The sequence below is a fragment of the Microcaecilia unicolor genome, chromosome 11, assembly GCF_901765095.1.
Source record: "Microcaecilia unicolor chromosome 11, aMicUni1.1, whole genome shotgun sequence".
Classification (NCBI taxonomy): domain Eukaryota; kingdom Metazoa; phylum Chordata; class Amphibia; order Gymnophiona; family Siphonopidae; genus Microcaecilia; species Microcaecilia unicolor.
The window spans coordinates 189,200,604-189,217,400 of record NC_044041.1 but is presented as its reverse complement, the minus strand read 5'-3'; the positions used below and the strand labels follow the sequence as shown (position 1 = coordinate 189,217,400).

At 47.1% G+C, this 16,797-nt stretch overlaps 1 protein-coding gene across 2 annotated transcripts in view; it reads left to right on the top strand.

The window, feature by feature from the left end:
* The window catches only part of PTPRU (protein tyrosine phosphatase receptor type U), a 559,392-nt gene that overhangs the window by 356,795 nt on the left and 185,800 nt on the right, over window positions 1-16,797 (top strand). For both annotated transcript variants that reach the window (XM_030217348.1, XM_030217349.1), the window contains exons 9-11: window positions 242-351; window positions 2,775-2,976; window positions 5,603-5,705. In XM_030217348.1, the coding sequence (XP_030073208.1) occupies window positions 242-351; window positions 2,775-2,976; window positions 5,603-5,705 (415 nt within the window). The remainder of the gene's footprint in view (window positions 1-241; window positions 352-2,774; window positions 2,977-5,602; window positions 5,706-16,797) is intronic.

Genomic DNA, 16,797 nt, shown 5'->3' with positions numbered 1-16,797 from the left:
GGATAGCTGTTGAATAACAGCGGTATCCGGGTAATTCCCGGTGGCCGTCTTGTGCCTGGATATTCAGTGCTGGAAACAGGACACAATTCAGCCGGTTTAAGTTTGTGGATGCCATGAGAGAAATGAATCTCACTTCTGTGCCAGGATAGGTTGGCGATGATCTCAGTCTCTCACGTTCACTATACGTTGTGCTTCTTTGAGAATGAATTTCTGGTGTGTTTTTTTTTTTTTTTTTTTACAGTGCCCGGAGGAATTGCTTCCGAGTCTCTCACCTTCACACCACTGGAAGATATGATTTTCCTGAAGTGGGAGGAACCGGTAGAGCCCAATGGACTGATCACTCAGTATGAGGTAAGTACAGCTCAGTGGCCATGAGTAATCGCTGTATGCTGGTCTGCCTTTTGCCTCCTGAATATGGCCGACGAGCAACACCACGTAATGTCAAGTCCTCCTTCTGTTTTCCTATCTATTTTCCCTGACAGACTGGTTTTTCCCGTCTCTCTTTTACCCAGCACTTATCTGTCCCCCTCCCTCTGCCTCTCCTGTTACCCTTTTAGAACAGGGGAGCCTGGTTCAAATCCCACCATGGCTCCTTGAGATTTTGGGCAGTCAGTAAACCCTCCATTGCTTCGGGTGCAAACTTTGATTTTAAGCTTTCTGGGGACAGGGACACCATTGGGCTTATTTTCGAAAGGGAAGGGCGCCCATCTTTCGACACAGATCGGAAGGTGGACATCCTTCTCACAGGGTCGTCCAAATCGGTATGATCGAAAGCCAATTTTGGACGTCCCCAACTGCTTTCCGTCGCAGGGATGGCCAAAGTTCAAGGGGGCGTATCAGGCTTAGCGAAGGCGGGACTTGGGCGTGCCTAACACTAGGACGTCCTCGACCCATAATTGAAAGGGGAGATGGGCGGGTTTGTGAGAACAATCAGCCTGCTGTCCTCGGAGAATACCTGCGCTTTCTCCGAGGACAAGCAGGCTGCTTGTTCTCACATGTGGGGGTATCCCTAGCAACCAGGTTCACTCAAAACAACAAACATTGGTTAATTGGGCCTCACAACGGCGAGGACATAACATAGATTGACCTGAAACCATAACCAACTAACTGGGAGAGCAGCCTGGAACAGAACAAAAATGGGTCTAGGGGGGTGGAGTTGGGTTCTAAACCCCCGAACAGATTCTGCAGCACCGACTGGCCAAACCGACTGTCGCGTCGGGTACCCTGCTGGAGGCAGTAGTGAGATGTGAATGTGTGGACTGATGACCACGTTGCAGCCTTGCAAATCTCCTCAATGGAGGCTGACTTTAAGTGAGCCACTGTTGCAGCCGTGGCTCTAACATTGTGAGCCGTGACATGGCCCTCCAGAGTCAGGTCAGCTTGGGCGTAAGTGAAGGATATGCAATCCGCTAGCCAATTGGAGATTGTGCGTTTTGCGATGGCGACTCCCCTCCTGTTGGGATCAAAAGAAACAAACAACCGGGCGGACTGTCTAATCTTAGCATGCAAATGAAACTTACATTTCAGGGATGAGGTTATAGAAATTAGGGGATTGTATTTACCTGTACTACTAGTACTAGTACTATTTAACATTTCTAAAGCGCTACTAGGGTTACGCAGCGCTGTACAGTTCAACATAGAAGGACAGTCCCTGCTCAAAGAGCTTACAATCTAAAGGACAAATGTACAGTTAGTCAAGTAGGGGTCATCAAATTGGGGCAGTCTAGATTTCCTGAAAGGTTATAGAGGTTAGGTGCCGAAAGCAACATTGAAGAGGTGGGCTTTGAGTAAGGATTTGAAGATGGGTAGGGAGGGGGCTTGGCGTAAGGGCTCAGGAAGTTTATTCCAAGCATAGGGTGAGGCGAGGCAGAATGGGCGGAGCCTGAAGTTGGCGGTGGTGGAGAAGGGTACTGAGAGGAGGGATTTGTCCTGTGAGCGGAGGTTTCGGGCGGGAACGTAAGGGGAGATGAGGGTAGAGAGGTAATGAGGGGCTGCATACTGAGTGCATTTGTAGGTAAGAAGGAGAAGCTTGAACTGAATGTGGTATCTGATTGGAAGCCAGTGAAGTGACCTAAGGAGAGGGGTGATATGAGTATATCGGTTCTGGCGGAATATAAGACGTGCAGCAGAGTTCTGAACGGATTGAAGGGGGAATAGGTGGTTAAGTGGGAGGCCAGTGAGGAGTAGGTTGCGGTAGGAGCATTCCCCTTTGAAAATTCCCTAGGTGGAAATATGCATTTTAATTTTCACCTGCTATTTGGGCAGGTAAAGTTTTGGGTAAAAGTCTGCACATATTTTAGTAAATAAAAAAGTATTATTGTGTGAGTCATGGATTTGATAGACTGCCTTTCAATGGTACAGTCAAAGTGGTTTTCCATATTGCATACAAGTAGTATCACGGTGCCCTGGTGAGCTCACAAACACAATTTTTTGTACCTGGGTTAGTGGAGGGTTAAGTGACTTGCTCAGGGTCACAAGGGCAAAGTGAAATGTCCCTGCCCATGTGGGCATAAACTTGTGTGTCGTGGCCTTACATAGACGGGTGGGAACGTTTTGAAAAATTTACTTTCTGTTCATAAATTCCTGTTTTATATGTAGAAATGCCTTTGAAAATTGTCCTCTTAATCTCCTGTCGCATTAGGTACCCACTTAGATTTTAAGCTCTCTGGGGAAGGGACTTATAACAATGCTGTAAGCAGCCTTGGACCTCTTTTAGAAAGGTGGGCTAAACGTTGAAACGCTATTTGTGACTCTGAATGGATCTCTTCCCTCAGATCAGCTATCAGAGCATTGAATCGTCGGACCCAGCGGTGAACGTGCCTGGCCCCCGCCGCACCGTCTCCAAGCTGCGGAACGAGACCTATCACGTGTTCTCCAACCTGCATCCAGGGACTACCTACTTGTTCTCTGTCCGGGCTCGCACAGGCAAGGGATTTGGTCAGACAGCGCTCACCGAAATTACTACCAATATATCTGGTAAGGATATAATGATGCATTCAGAAAAAAAAAAACACATTTTGGGTAAAATTGTCTGTAATGGATTTCATCCAGGGTGCTGAAGTCAGATTTGTGCTTCCATTCTGCTGTCTCCACGATGATAATAGCATAATTAAAGTTAACCCATGGACAAATTCATATGTAGAGAGTGGAGGAGTAGCCTAGTGGTTAGTGCTGTGGACTTTGATCCTGGGGAACTGAGTTCCATTCCCACTGCAGTTCCTTGTGACTCTGGGCAAGTCACTTAACCCCTCCATTGCCCCTGGTACAAAATAAGTACCTGAATATATGTGAACCGCTTTGAATGTAGTTGCAAAAACCTCAGAAAGGCGGTATATCAAGTCACATTTCCCTTTCCCCCTTTCCCTTATGACATCACAATATCATAAGTGAGCCAAGCCATTGTGACATCACTGATGAGGTTGGCTCTTATTGGTGGAATGAGTGGAGGAGTAGCCTAGTGGTTAGTGCTGTGGACTTTGATCCTGGGGAACTGAGTTCCATTCCCACTGCAGCTCCTTGTGACTGTGGGCAAGTCACTTAACCCTCGATTGCCCCTGGTACAAAATAAGTACCTGAATATATGTAAACCGCTTTGAATGTAGTTGCAAAAACCTCAGAAAGGCGGTATATGAAGTCAATTTCCCTTTCCCTTACACATGTGTGGGGCAGGGTGAGCTGTTGTATAATAACTGGTTTGATTGGTGAAAAGCAGAACTGTGGAGAGGACCCTGCTGGAGTGGAATGTCTGAGAGCAGGGGGGTCCTCTTTCAAGGAGTCCTGGAACCCAGAGAAAGGGGCTGGGATTTGATATACCTCCTTTCTGTAGTTACAGTTAAAGTAGTTTACATATTATATACAGGTGCTTATTTTGTACCTGGGGCAATAGAGGGGGTTAAGTGACTTGGCCAGACTCAACAAGGAGCTGCAGTGGGAATTGAACCCTGTTTCCCTAGGTTCTCATGCACTAACCATTAGGTTTCTCCAGGGGGAGGTTTTCCCCTCCTGAGGATGCCTCCTCTCAACCCCCCCTCCCCCCAAATACTGCTTTCCAGATCCTACGGCCCTTGTCCTTTATGTATGATCTTTCCATTCCTCTCCTGGGGTTCTTTTGCCATTCTGTCCCCATGGTTCTTGTTGGTAGACCTGGAGCATAGTGGCATTAAGTTGTTAGTGAGCAGTTCTGGAAGTGAGGGTGGCAGCTAGGATGAGCCTTACTCAAGGCTCTGTGCCAGCCTAACAGCAGCTCCTGGATTTTGGTTTAAATGCAGTAGAACAAGAAATGAGTAGCCTTGACGTTCACGGAGCTGGCGGCTCTTGATGAAGATATGTCCCAGTCTGTTTCTAACCACGGACAAGAGCGAGTGATGGGTGGGAATGATTTGTTTAGCAGAGCGATACAGTAGAGTAGGTATTGAGGTGGCATGCTGCTGTTGAAGGCCAATTGCCTCGAGTTAATTGTTCAGAAATGAAAAGCAAGGGGGGAGGGTTGTTTTCTTGGATAAGTCTTTATTAATAAGCAGTGAGCATCCTGCTGCTTGGAGCTTAATTTGCTAACCTTTTGTGGAATGTGGACTAACAGCTCTGGACTTGGTTGAAAAGTTGCCTAATGGCCTTCTGGGAATTGCGCACTGGCAGGAGTGTCTTTCCCCCTCCCCTTTCTGTTAATCAGGAGCTGAAGTAACAACCATACCTGCATTACCACCCCTTGTAACCAGCCAAACAAACCCGGAATATTCAAGACCTGAGAGGCTTTCTAGGACCTTTCCAGTGACTCGTTTATCAGTAAATGAGCAGCTCAGCAGAACACATTGCAATGCTTGTTTGGTTCCCTTGCAGTGCTTTGAATAAGCAACTGGGAATTTACTGTAATGAATCTTTCAAGAAGTCTCTTCTGAGTTCTGGTTGGTTGCATCGTGACCTTCTGTTGCAACCTACCTCTCCAAAAAGGCCTACCCCAACGACCCCACGTAACCCTCTTCACCTACCAACACAGCATGACTATGATCGAACACGACTTCACGCAATCTTCATCCATTCCGACCCTCCACTTATACCTCATACGATCACTATGCAACTTTGTATTTGTTATCCACCGACTGAGCAAACGCCTTTGACGGTACTATGTAAGCCACATTGAACCTGCAAATAGGTGGGAAAATGTGGTGTACAAATGCAACAAATAAATAAATAAATAAATAAGAGAAAAGTGAAGTAGACCTGCTATGCACGAACGCAACTGCATGTCTATTGGGCTCCCTCACTGCAAGGTTGACACCCTCAATGGGAAGACATTGGTTCTCCTAAGCCAGTTGACTTCCTAGATTCTTCAGTTCTGTGGATATATATAACTGTGATACTGACCTTTTGAGTTGTAATTCCTCAGGGTTTGCCTGATGACCTCTAGATCTTGCGATCCGCGTAGAACTCCTTTGGGTGATAGCGGAATATACGAATTTTTATAATGTAATGCAAAGTTGAGCAGCCTGTTTAAACTTCACTCCTCATGAAAGCCTCCGTCTTCTCTGGAGGATCCATCAGGGTACCTTCCTCCTCCACACCTTCAGTCGGTGAAAGGACATGTTCTCTTTTCTTTTGCTTGCAGCGCCTTCCTTTGACTATGCAGACATGCCAGCCCCCCTGGGAGAGTCGGAGAGCACCATCACTGTGCTGCTGAGGCCCGCCCAGGGCAGGGGGGCACCTATCAGGTAGGAAGCCTGGGCAGACCATGCCTCACTGTTTATATCTGCAGTGGCCTCTTAGTAAGCTGAATTTTATGGTTCCTGGGAATTTGTAGCCTAAGTCTGATGTGAAGGAGAACCCGTGAGGTATGCTGAAGGTGGCACTGCAAGAGAAGGAGAGGGTTAATACTTATGCAAAGAGTTCTAATCCCAGCCTTGGCTTGAATCATTTAAGACTCTTATGCTATGTTACTGGGAGACTTTTTTTTACAATGTAATTGTATAAATATCCCAAGTCTGAAAACGGTTTGACCTTTCTGTTTATCTGTTTTCCTGAACATGCTAAAGTAGTCTAGTGTTTTAGAATGAGAAAAATGCTATCAACCTCATTATTAAAATATATTTCTTCTTCTTTTTTTGTTTTATTGTATTATATGTTTACTAGTAAAAGAGGCCCGTTTCTGGAGCAAATGAAACGGGCGCTAGCAAGGCTTTCTTCCCCAACACCCCCCCCCCTTTTCCCTCCCTTCCTACCTACCTGCCGACCCCTTCGTCGTTCTGATGCCATTGCCTTGCACCTCCTGAACACACCGTACGCCATTGCTCCGCCCTCGGTGTGTGATGCCATTGCTCCGCCCTTGACGTCATCACGTTTGACGCGAGGGCGGGACCCCGAGACTTGGCGATTTCGGTGGCTTCACCACCACGAACCCTTCGAACCCGTCTTGAAGGAAGTGACGTCAGTGGCTTGGCTTCACTGACGTCAGTGTCTTCAGAACGTTGAGGGTGAGTTTTATTATATAGGATATGTGTGATCTTGTATGGTCTGTGGAGGCGATTTTAGAAGTCCGCGATTCTAGAACAGATGCTATTAATATATGTATGTATGTGCATGCTTTTAGCATGCAGCATTTAAAGGAAACAGATTGTACACATGTGTTGTGTGGTCCTTCAAGTATACATGGGCCCCATACATTAGAACACCTCTACACATATCTCAGAAAATGATCATGTTAGCATTTTCATGTGCTTCAAGTCCCACCTCAGTCTCGGAAGATGTCTTGTTTCAACCTGGTCTTTGCTTAGGGAGGGAGTGTGCTTAAATCTCTGGCTTCAAAATCACTTCTGATTTATTTATTAGGACTTACCCTTTGAAAAAAATTGATCCATGGCAGTGTACAGCAAGAATAAGCCAGAGGCTTTTTTACAGTGCGGCGGGTAATCTCAACATGGCCTTACCGCTCGCTCTTCCGGGACTACCGCCTGGCCAGTGCGGCTGCCGGTGGTAGCCCCACCCCGAGCTCGCACCATTTCCTGGGGAAAAAGAAAACCCCCGGAAATGGCTTGCGTGGCGGTAACCCGGCGGTAATTGGGCATCGCCGCATGCTGCCCGGTTACTGCTGGGTTAGCGCGGGAGCCCTTATCGCCACGTAAGGGCTCCTCTTCGCTTGGCCATGCGATAAGAGTTCTCTTAATGCCTGGCCATGTGTGTCTGGGGCTTTATACCCGCTGCGGTAAAAACGGCCCCCGCCGCTAGCGCAGAGCCATTTTCCCCCCGCAGCTTGGTAAAAGGACCCCAAAGGCAATAGACGATTACAGCAGTAAAAATATTTAAATAACAATACAAAGTATGGCACAGAATGTCAACAGAAGACACATCAAAACATCTTAATAGACAACATAGAGTATAAATAGAGGTGGAACATACAGACAGATAACACAGAGTAGCAGGAGTTAAATAGAAAATTAGGGTCGACTAACTTAAGGATGCACATGGAGTCAGAAAAATTGCAGGAAAACAATCCCAGCTAGAGTATGAGTGGAAAAGGTTGCAAATGTTTGGGCTTTTGGATGCAGATGTGCAGATTTACAAAATCCATATATGTGTAAGTGGAGCCACGTGCCCATATAGGTAGCATATTGGCCACTTGTCCCCTGGAATTCTGTATAGGTCACCCAAATTTAGGCTTGCAAGACAGATGCACGCTGACATTAATTAGTTAACAAGGCTTTAACAATTAATAATTGGAGTTAATTGGCAACAATTTGGATTTGCTCTTGCATCTGCCCTAGTCACTGTTCTGTAACATCAATCTTACTTTTTCTAGTGCACTACTCAAAGGGGCGGGGGCTGTGGGAGGGGCATGGGCGAGTCAGGGAGTGCAAGAAGTTAAGCACGATGTTGTAGTAGACTGTCATTTGCATGCTCAACTCCCGAAAATTAGGTTTCAGCAGGTATCTACAGTTGGGCTCACTGTTCTATAAAGAGCACCCAGCACGGAATGCCTTTAACTTGGAGAAAATACAACTGAGGTGAGATATGATAGAGGTTTATAAAATAATGAGTGGAGTGGAACAGGTAGACGTGAATCGCTTGTTTACACTTTCCAAAAATACTAGGACTAGGGGGCACGCAATAAATTTACAAACTAGTAAATTTAAAATGAATCGGATAAAATATTTCTTTACTCAGCTTGTAATTAAACGCTGGAATTTGTTGCCAGAGAATGTAGGAAAAACAGGTAGCTTAGCAGGGTTTAAAAAAGGTTTGAATGGCTTCCTAAAGGAAAAGTCTATAGACCATTATTAAAATGGACTTAGGGAAAATCCACTGCTTATTTCTAGGATGCAAACAGCTTTATAACAGAATGTAAATACCACAGCCATAGCTGCCGAGGGGGGGGGGGGGGGCCTGGCGCAGGGGTCTCTCTCTCTCTCTCTCCTGCTCCTGAGGGGACCCTGGTGATCGCGTCCTGACAGGAGCAGGAGAGAGAAAACTCAGGTGCCGGTTCCCTCTTGCATTGCTTGCCTGCTGGACCCTCAAGCCGCACATGCTCAGTTTTGAGACTGAGCATGTGCGACCTGAAGAAAGCAGCCACAGGGGTGTACTGCCCTGGTTTTACAACCTGCTTTACTGACACAGACTACTCAGTAATTACTGTGGATTCTTTTGGATTCGTATTAGGTAAATGAGACCTTTATTAGAGGTTCTAAAATCTAAGATACACAATGATTTATATATATACAGTGATTAGCTATATAACTGAAAAGAAGCAATACTTATAAACAATCATTACATCACTGGCCCCTAATCTTTACATCCAAGCAATGCTAGGAGTTTCTAGACCAGGAAAAGCAGAAATAATACACTATAATATACATACGTTCATCACTGATCATTACATCATCCAGGCTCTCATCAGCTGGGGGGGGGGGGGGAGCCCTGTTCACAGCGAAAGCCAGGAGTTTCTTTGACTGGGAAATATGGTTCTCTGCGCAGTTCGTACGTTACAGACGAGCTCCAATTTCACTGATAGAAACTCCCTTTTTTATTAGGCTTAGAGCTCATTTCAGAGCTAAGGAAAATTACAGAATGCTTGAGAATTTCTCTGTTTAGGTAAACAAGCCATACAGTGGGATTGTGGTCACATGTTTCTCAGTCCAGGTGGCCAGTCTGAACACAAAACAGGCTCCATCTCACCCTTCACATACCAAATTAATTAGAGCTGTGTCTTATCTTCTACATTCCCCAACTTATTTTCACACAATCAAAGTTAAACAATCATTTTTAAACAGAAATACTTCTAATCAAAAATACAGACCCCAAGTGCACTGGTCAAGGTAGAGTTGAAAAACAATCTTTAAAATTCACTTTATTACAAGGGGCAGGCAGTGCTGGGCAGAGGAAGGAGCCGCGCTGTCTGCAGCTGGCGGGGCCAGCCAAGGTACTTTGGGTGGGAGGGAGGGGGGTGGCGGTGGCGATAATGATTTGGGAGGGGGGTAGCGGCGTTGATGACGATTCTGCCCCAGGCTCGGCTTAGTCTCTCGGTGGGCCAGACCACAGCACCCTCCCATAAATAGTCTGATGGAGAAGATACAGAACTTTAAACTGGATTCTAAATCTCATGGGCAATCAATGTAGCTGTTTCAAAGTGGAAGTAATATATCCCACTTCGAAACACCTACAACCACCCTCGCGGTAGCATGCTGCACTACCTGTATTGCTTGGCATTCCCAAATAAAGAGTGACAGTAATCCACCCTTAATAGGGCCATGCGTAGTCCAAAATTATGAAACTTTTAGGAGAGAGAGCACATATTTGCTGAGCTTTTTCTAAAATATTAGGGTTTTTTTTTTCCCACACACAGACCTAAATATTAATTTTCTCACCTAAATGATCTATACAAAGTATAGATCAATTCCCACTGCAGCTCCTTGTGACTCTGGGCAAGTCACTTAATCCTCCATTGCACCTGGTACAAAATAAGCACCTGAATATATGTAAACCGCTTTGAACATAGTTGCAAAAACCTCAGAAAGGCGGTATATCAAGTCACGTTTCCCTTCCCCTCCCTATTGTCAAACAGTCACGGTATATTAGATTTTTAAATGAAATTGGTGTGTTTATGCATGTATGTGTATGTAGAGATTTATAGAGATACTAGTAAAAAAGGCCCGTTTCTGACACACATGAAACGGGCGCTAGCAAGGCTTTCCTCGGAGTGTGTATGTTTGAGCGAGTGTGTGTGAGAGTGACTGTGAGAGAGAGAGAGTGAATGTGCGAGTGTGTGTGTGTGACAGAGAGAGTGTGAGGCTGGGTGCGTCTATGAGAGAGAGAGAGTGTGTGTGAGCATGAGAGTGTGTGCCAGGGCCCCCCCTCCCTCCCGGTTCCAGGGTCCCCCCTCCCTCCCGCCCTCTGAGTTCCAGGGTTGTCCCCCCCTCCCTCCTTGCCTTCGAGTTCCAGGGTCGTCCCCTCCCTGCCTCTGAGTTCCAGGGTCGTCCCCTCCTTGCCTCCCTCCGAGTTTCAGGGTCCCCTCCCTCCCCTGCATTTATCCATATGCAGGCAACGTCCTCTGTGCCCTGCCCCCTCCATCCATCCAAGTGCAGCATCTCTCCCCTTCCCCCTCCACCTCCCTCCGAGTTCCAGTCCCCCCCCCCCTCCGAGTTCCAGTGTCCCCTTCCCTCCCTCCCATTTCCAGGGTCCCCCCTCCCTCTGTCCCTCCGTCCCTCCCTCTCAGTTCCAGGGTCCCATGGAACTGGGAGGGAGGGGGGACGGAGAACGTTGGAGGAGTGACGTCAGCAGGTGGTTACGATCCCAGTGACACACATTGGAATGTTGGAGGAGCAAATTATTATATTATATATAAAGTGGTGTAGTAGCCGTGCGAGCCCACTTAAAAAAGTAATAAATAGAAATAAATCAAAACAGAGAAAAGAAAATAAGATGTTACTTTTTGATTAGCTTTCGAAGGTAACCCTTTTTCTTCAGATCAGAAATAAGCAAATGTTGACAAATATCAGAATATATAAGTGAAACAGAAAAGCATCCAATGACAGTCTCAGGAAGAGGGTGGGTTGGGTTAGGTGAGAAACAGGGATGGACTGCATAGACGGTCGGTAGCCCAACTGTTTGGGGAGGCTAAAAGGGGCAGAGCTTACCTCCATACGCTCCGTGGCAGCGACGTCAATGAAGAAAAAGACACTACAGGCTCGCCGCCAGCTTCTCCCTTCTCTCTGCACACAGTGTCCCGCCCTCGCGGAAACAGGAAATGCATCACCACAGAAGGCGGGACACTGTGTGCAGAGAGAAGGGAGAAGCTGGCGGCGAGCCTGTAGTGTCTTTTTCTTCATTGACGTCGCTGCCACGGAAATAAAAGGTCAAAATGCGCGGGGCGGGGGGGTGGGCTGCATCACAAGCGGAAGTCCACGATTGGGCTGGGGAGGCTTAGCCTCCCCAAGCCTCTTATACGGGGTGCCTATGAGGGACTGGGTGGGTGAGAGACTGGGAGAGATGGATGGCTGATGATAAGGTGACAAAACAGTAGAATTTTATGGTTTTATAATGTGATAGAAAACCCAGATCTTTGTTCAGTCCTGTCTGGCGGGTGTCAAAATATTTAATCATTTTGACTTGAAAGGTCTTATGTTCCTGGATTGTTTAAAAATGTCCTTTTATTATTCTCACCGTAAAATTGGAAATGTGTGAAAGTGTATCTATTCTGTCAAATATTTTAGTTATTCTTTTAAGTATTTTTTGACATTTATTTCTTATGGTCATATTAATTTCCTGCCCTCCGCCTTGTGTACGTCATTATGTAAGCTGCCTAGAATTGCTTAGATAGAGTGGGTTATGAATGATTAAAATAAATAATTAAAATGCTGAAAGACCTGGAAGCCTTCTAATGTTTTTGCTGACCTGTAGCTTTTAAGGTTACTTAGGGGCCTTTTTACTAAGCTGCGCAAGCGTCTACGTGCGCCCAATGCGTGCCAAAATGGATTTACCGCAGGCTACCGCGTGGCTCTTGTGGTAATTTAATTTTTGCTATGCATCCAATACACGCGGCTGAAAAATAATTTTTATTTTCTGCTGCGTATATCGGACGTGCGCCGAGTGGCATTTGGCGCACCAAGGTAATTACCACCTGGTTACGGCGTGAGACTTTACCGCTAGGTCAGTGGCTGGCGGTAAGGTCTCAGATCAAAAAATGGACGTGCGGCAATTTTCATTTTACCGCATGTCGATTTTCAGCAAAAATTTTAAAAAGGCCTTTTTTTTACAGGTGAGTTGAAAAATGATTCTGCACGCGCCCAAAACCCGTTCCCACGCTACCGCAGGCCATTTTTCAGCGCACCTTAGTAAAAGGACCCCTTAGCCTACTTAGGTACAGGAGATGGGAAGTAGTGTGGGACCTCTATATTGCAGAGTGTGACTGCCATCAAAACAAGGCTGCCCTGGCTTGTGTCACTCAGCAAATCAGGCAACTTAGCGGCATTAGGCAGGAGATAATTAAAACCTCTACTTGGCAGCTTGTGACAAATGGTGGATGCTCTCCAGATTGCTTTTAACCAATAATAGATAAAAAGAAAAAAAATGCAAAGGTCACTTGTCTAATTCAATCACATTGGAGCTGAAAGAGATTCTGATTCCCATTCCAGGGCTACTTTAGCAAGTTCCATGGGGCGAGGAAACCAAGTGAAGAGTTCTTTTGAGACACTTGTAGCATTGGCTAACTCCGAACAGGTTTTGAACCATCTTCCATGCACCCATAAATTAGGCGGTTTGTTCCTCCCTTCGGAGCTCTTTTTACGGAGCGGCGGTAAGCCCAACGCGAGTTACCGCTTGCTCTTCCAGGACTACTGTCGGCTCAACGCAGCCGCTGGTGGTATCCTGCCCTGAGCGCGCGCCATTTCCGGGGGAAGAAGAATACCCCTGGAAACGTCTAGCACGGCGGTACCACCAGGTTAGCGCCAGAGCCCTTATCGCCACCTCAGTGGCTCGCCGCCGCATGTCCACGCAGTGAGAGTTATGTCACTGCATGGCAAGGTTTGATGACATCACAGAGCTAGCAGTATTAGAGTCAAGTAAAGAAACGCAGAGCAAAACCACTGAACAAAATCTAAAACCAGAAAATTAGAAATGAAAAAGGGTAGTGCCAGTTGACAGTACAGTGTTATCCCTGGACAAAACTGAAAATGGCAAGGACAGATCAAGATGAGGAATATATATGTTATATAGCATCATATGCTACGACTTTATCTTATTGGGCAGACTGGGTAGACCGTGCAGGTCTTTATCTGCCATCATCTACTATGTTACGCTGAATATTTTTGCAGTTTGAGATTCTTTGATTCAATCCCCACCTGTGGATTATCCAGAAATATCAGTGTGCTTCAGAGACCACACAGCAAGGGCGTAGCCACGGGGGGGGGGGGGGGGGGGCCCAGGCCCAGGCCCAGGCCCAGGCCCAGGCCCAGGCCCAGGCCCAGCCACTTTTGCTCCAGGCCCGCCCACCCTAACTAGTCCCAACTCAACCAGTGGCCTAGCTCTCCCAAGCGAGGCTCCAATCTTTTCCTGCCTCTTCTGCCCGCTCTCCCCGTCCGCATGGTCTGCTCACTTTTACTGCCCTGAAGCGCCGTTCTCCCTCCAGCACCGGCAATTCCCATAGCCAGCCTTCTGCCAGCGTGCGTCGTCGGGGCCTCTCCTTAGGCGCGTCCCGCCTACTCTGCAACTTCCCGTTTTCCGCAAAGGTGGGACGCGCGCCTGAGGAGAGGCCCCGACGACGCACGCTGGCAGGAGGCTGACTATGGGAATCGCCGGTGCTGGAGGGAGAACGGCGCTTCAGGGCAGTAAAAAGGACCAGACCATGCGGACAGAAGAGAGGGAGAAATGCAAAACTCGGGAGGGGATGGAGAAGGGAGAAAGCGCTGCCCAAGACCAGAGTGGAAGTGAACCTACCTAGTCCACTGTAAGCAAGGTAAGGAAGCCAATTTGTAATCTGTTTCCACTTTCCACCCCCCCCCCCCTCGTCCCCCGCGCAGCCGTCATTTTAGTTCACTCAAAACAAAGCAGAGAAAATTTTGTGCCCACCTACTTTGGGCTCAGGCCCATCCAAAACTGGCTGTCTGGCTCCGCCATTGCCACACAGGTCATCCTTTCAGGTTGGGCAGCAAGGCTGGGGCTCTTCTGCTAATCTTGCCAGGTTTTGAAAGCATCGCCCACCACTTCCTCATGTTTAATAAGACATGCCACAGAGCACTGCACAGCTCGCCCCTTTTGCCAGTTTTGTCCATGTTGTACTGAGACATTGCTTCATACTGGAAAGCTGCCACTTTTCCCGGGTTGTACACAGAATGGCCCATTGCACAAGACATCTTACAACAGATGTTCCCATCTCGTTGAGCGGCCTAACCGGCTGCACATCCCAGGTTTACTTTCGGAGCTCCATAATGATGGTCACAGTGAATGAACAGAGCGATCTGCCCCTCTGAATGATCCGTTGCTGCTAAATTTCAGCAGGCGCTGGTCCAGCGGGTACCTAACGGGCCATTCAAGGTGGAAGCTGTTAGCATACAATGGATAGACACTGAGATGAACAGATTGACACAAACACCTGGCAACATGCCTCAGAAATGCCTAGGGGGCTATATCAGGGGTCATAAACTGGTCTTACTGGTACACCAGCCTTTGACTCATGTCGGCTGTAATGGTTTCAATAAAGATGTCCTAAAACTGTTACCACAAATCTGTCTGGTGATTTGCCCTCTCCTGTGTCCTAGCCCTCCTGCCCTTCTCTTTGACTTCTAGAGCTTGCTTTATCCCTGTTCATCCTTGTTATTGATGGGAAGGAGGGAGGGGGCAGCAATTACCCTACCGTTCTATTGCTTTCACCTCTTCCTCCCACTCCCATTCTGTCTAGTGTGAACCGGAGCATCATATACCAGCAGGAAGAGGCACGAAACAGCCCCAGTAAGTTACAGGTCCAAAAACAGAAGCAGCAACACAAAGCAACCCCTGGCTGTAGTGTATGCAACTCTTATGTAAGAGCAACCTCTGATATTGGTATCTCATTTAAACACACAACAAATATAATAATGGGGAAAAAAAACTTAAATACAGGTCACCTTAGTCAACCAAAATCAAACTAATGGGCCCTTTTACTATGCCGCGGGAAAAAGTGGCCTGCAGCAGTGCATGTGCATCTTTTGGGCTCGGGCCAGGCCAGTTTTTACCGCATCCTGGAAAAAGGGCCTCTCTTTATTTTTTTTTAAGGGGACGGAAAATGGACATGCAGCAAAATATAAAACCAGCGTGCGTCCATTTTCGGCATGAGACCTTACCGCAATCCATTGACTTAGCGGTAAGGTCTCACACGCTACCCGGGCGATAGGCATGCAGCGCGAGCGCCCACTGCCGTTTACCACTGGGTAAGCCCCACATGGTAGAAAATAGAAAATATTTCTGCTGTGTGTTTTTGGCACAAGCCAAACTCAGAATTACCGCCTGGGGTACTCGGTAGCCGGGCGGTAATGCCGATTTGGCACGCGCTGGACACACATAGAGGGGCATAATCAAACGTGAACGCCTATGTGTAAGAACGTCCATCTCTGAGAACGGGTCTGTGAAGGGGCGGGCCGAACTGTATTTTCGAAAAAAATGGACGTCCATCTTTTTTTTTCGAAAATACATTGGATTAGGGCGTTTTTTGAGCTGGGCGTTTTTGTTTTTTAGCGATAATCGAAACCGAAGCGGCCCAGCTCGAAAACGGCCAAATCCAAGGCATTTGGTTGTGGGAGGGGCCAGCATTCGTAGTGCACTGGTCCCCCTGAGATGCCTCTATGCCAGCCTCAAATATCATACCTAGCTCCATGACAGCAGTATGCAGTTCCCCAGAGCAATTTTAGTTTAGTTGGTGCTGCGTGGGACCCATGCAGAGAGGAAAAATTGGAAGAAAAAAAAACCAAGCAAGCAAGTGCAGTCAGGGATGTCCAAGTTAAACTGATAGTAAAAGGGGGAATCGAACCAGCAACCTTCTGATTACAAGCTCAGTGCTCTAGCCACTGCACCACATTATTCAGTTGCTTAGATATCCTTCCCTTTCCATTAAGTCCCTCCAAGTTTCTGTCAGCCAATCACAGCTCCTTTAGCTGACATGGGTGTCAGCTAAACAGCTGTGATTGGCTGACAGAAACTTGGAGGGACTTAATGGAAAGGGAAGGACTTCTAAGCAACTGAATAATGTGGTGCACTGAGCTTGTAATCAGAAGGTTGCTGGTTCAAATCCCCTTTTTACTATCCTGGTAATTTAGAGGTCCCTGACTGCACTTGCTTGTTTTTTTTTTTATTTCCGATTTTTCCTCTCTGCATGGGTCCCACGCAGCACCAACTAAACTAAAATTACTTCGGGGACCTGCATACTGCTGTCATGGAGCTGGGGATGACATTTGAGGCTGGCTTACAAGTTGGAAAAAAAGTGTTTAACGTTCGGTTTTTTTTGGTGGGAGGGGGTTAGTGACCACTGGGGGAGTCAGGGGAGGTCATCCCCGTTTCCCTCCGGTGGTCATCTGGTCATTTAGGACACTTTTTTGGGACCTGTTCGTGAAAAAAAACGGGTCCAACAAAAGTGACCTAAGTTCTCTCTAAAAGCGCCTTTCTTTTTTCCATTATCGGCCGAGCACGCACATCTCTGCCCAAAATCGGCTTTCGATTATACCGATTTGGGCACCTGCGTGAGAAAGACGTCCATGTCCCGATTTAGGTCGGAATATAGGCGTTTTTCTCTTTCGATTATAAGCAGGATAGGCTCTTATGCGCCTTTGTAAAAGGGCTCCTAAGAAAAAT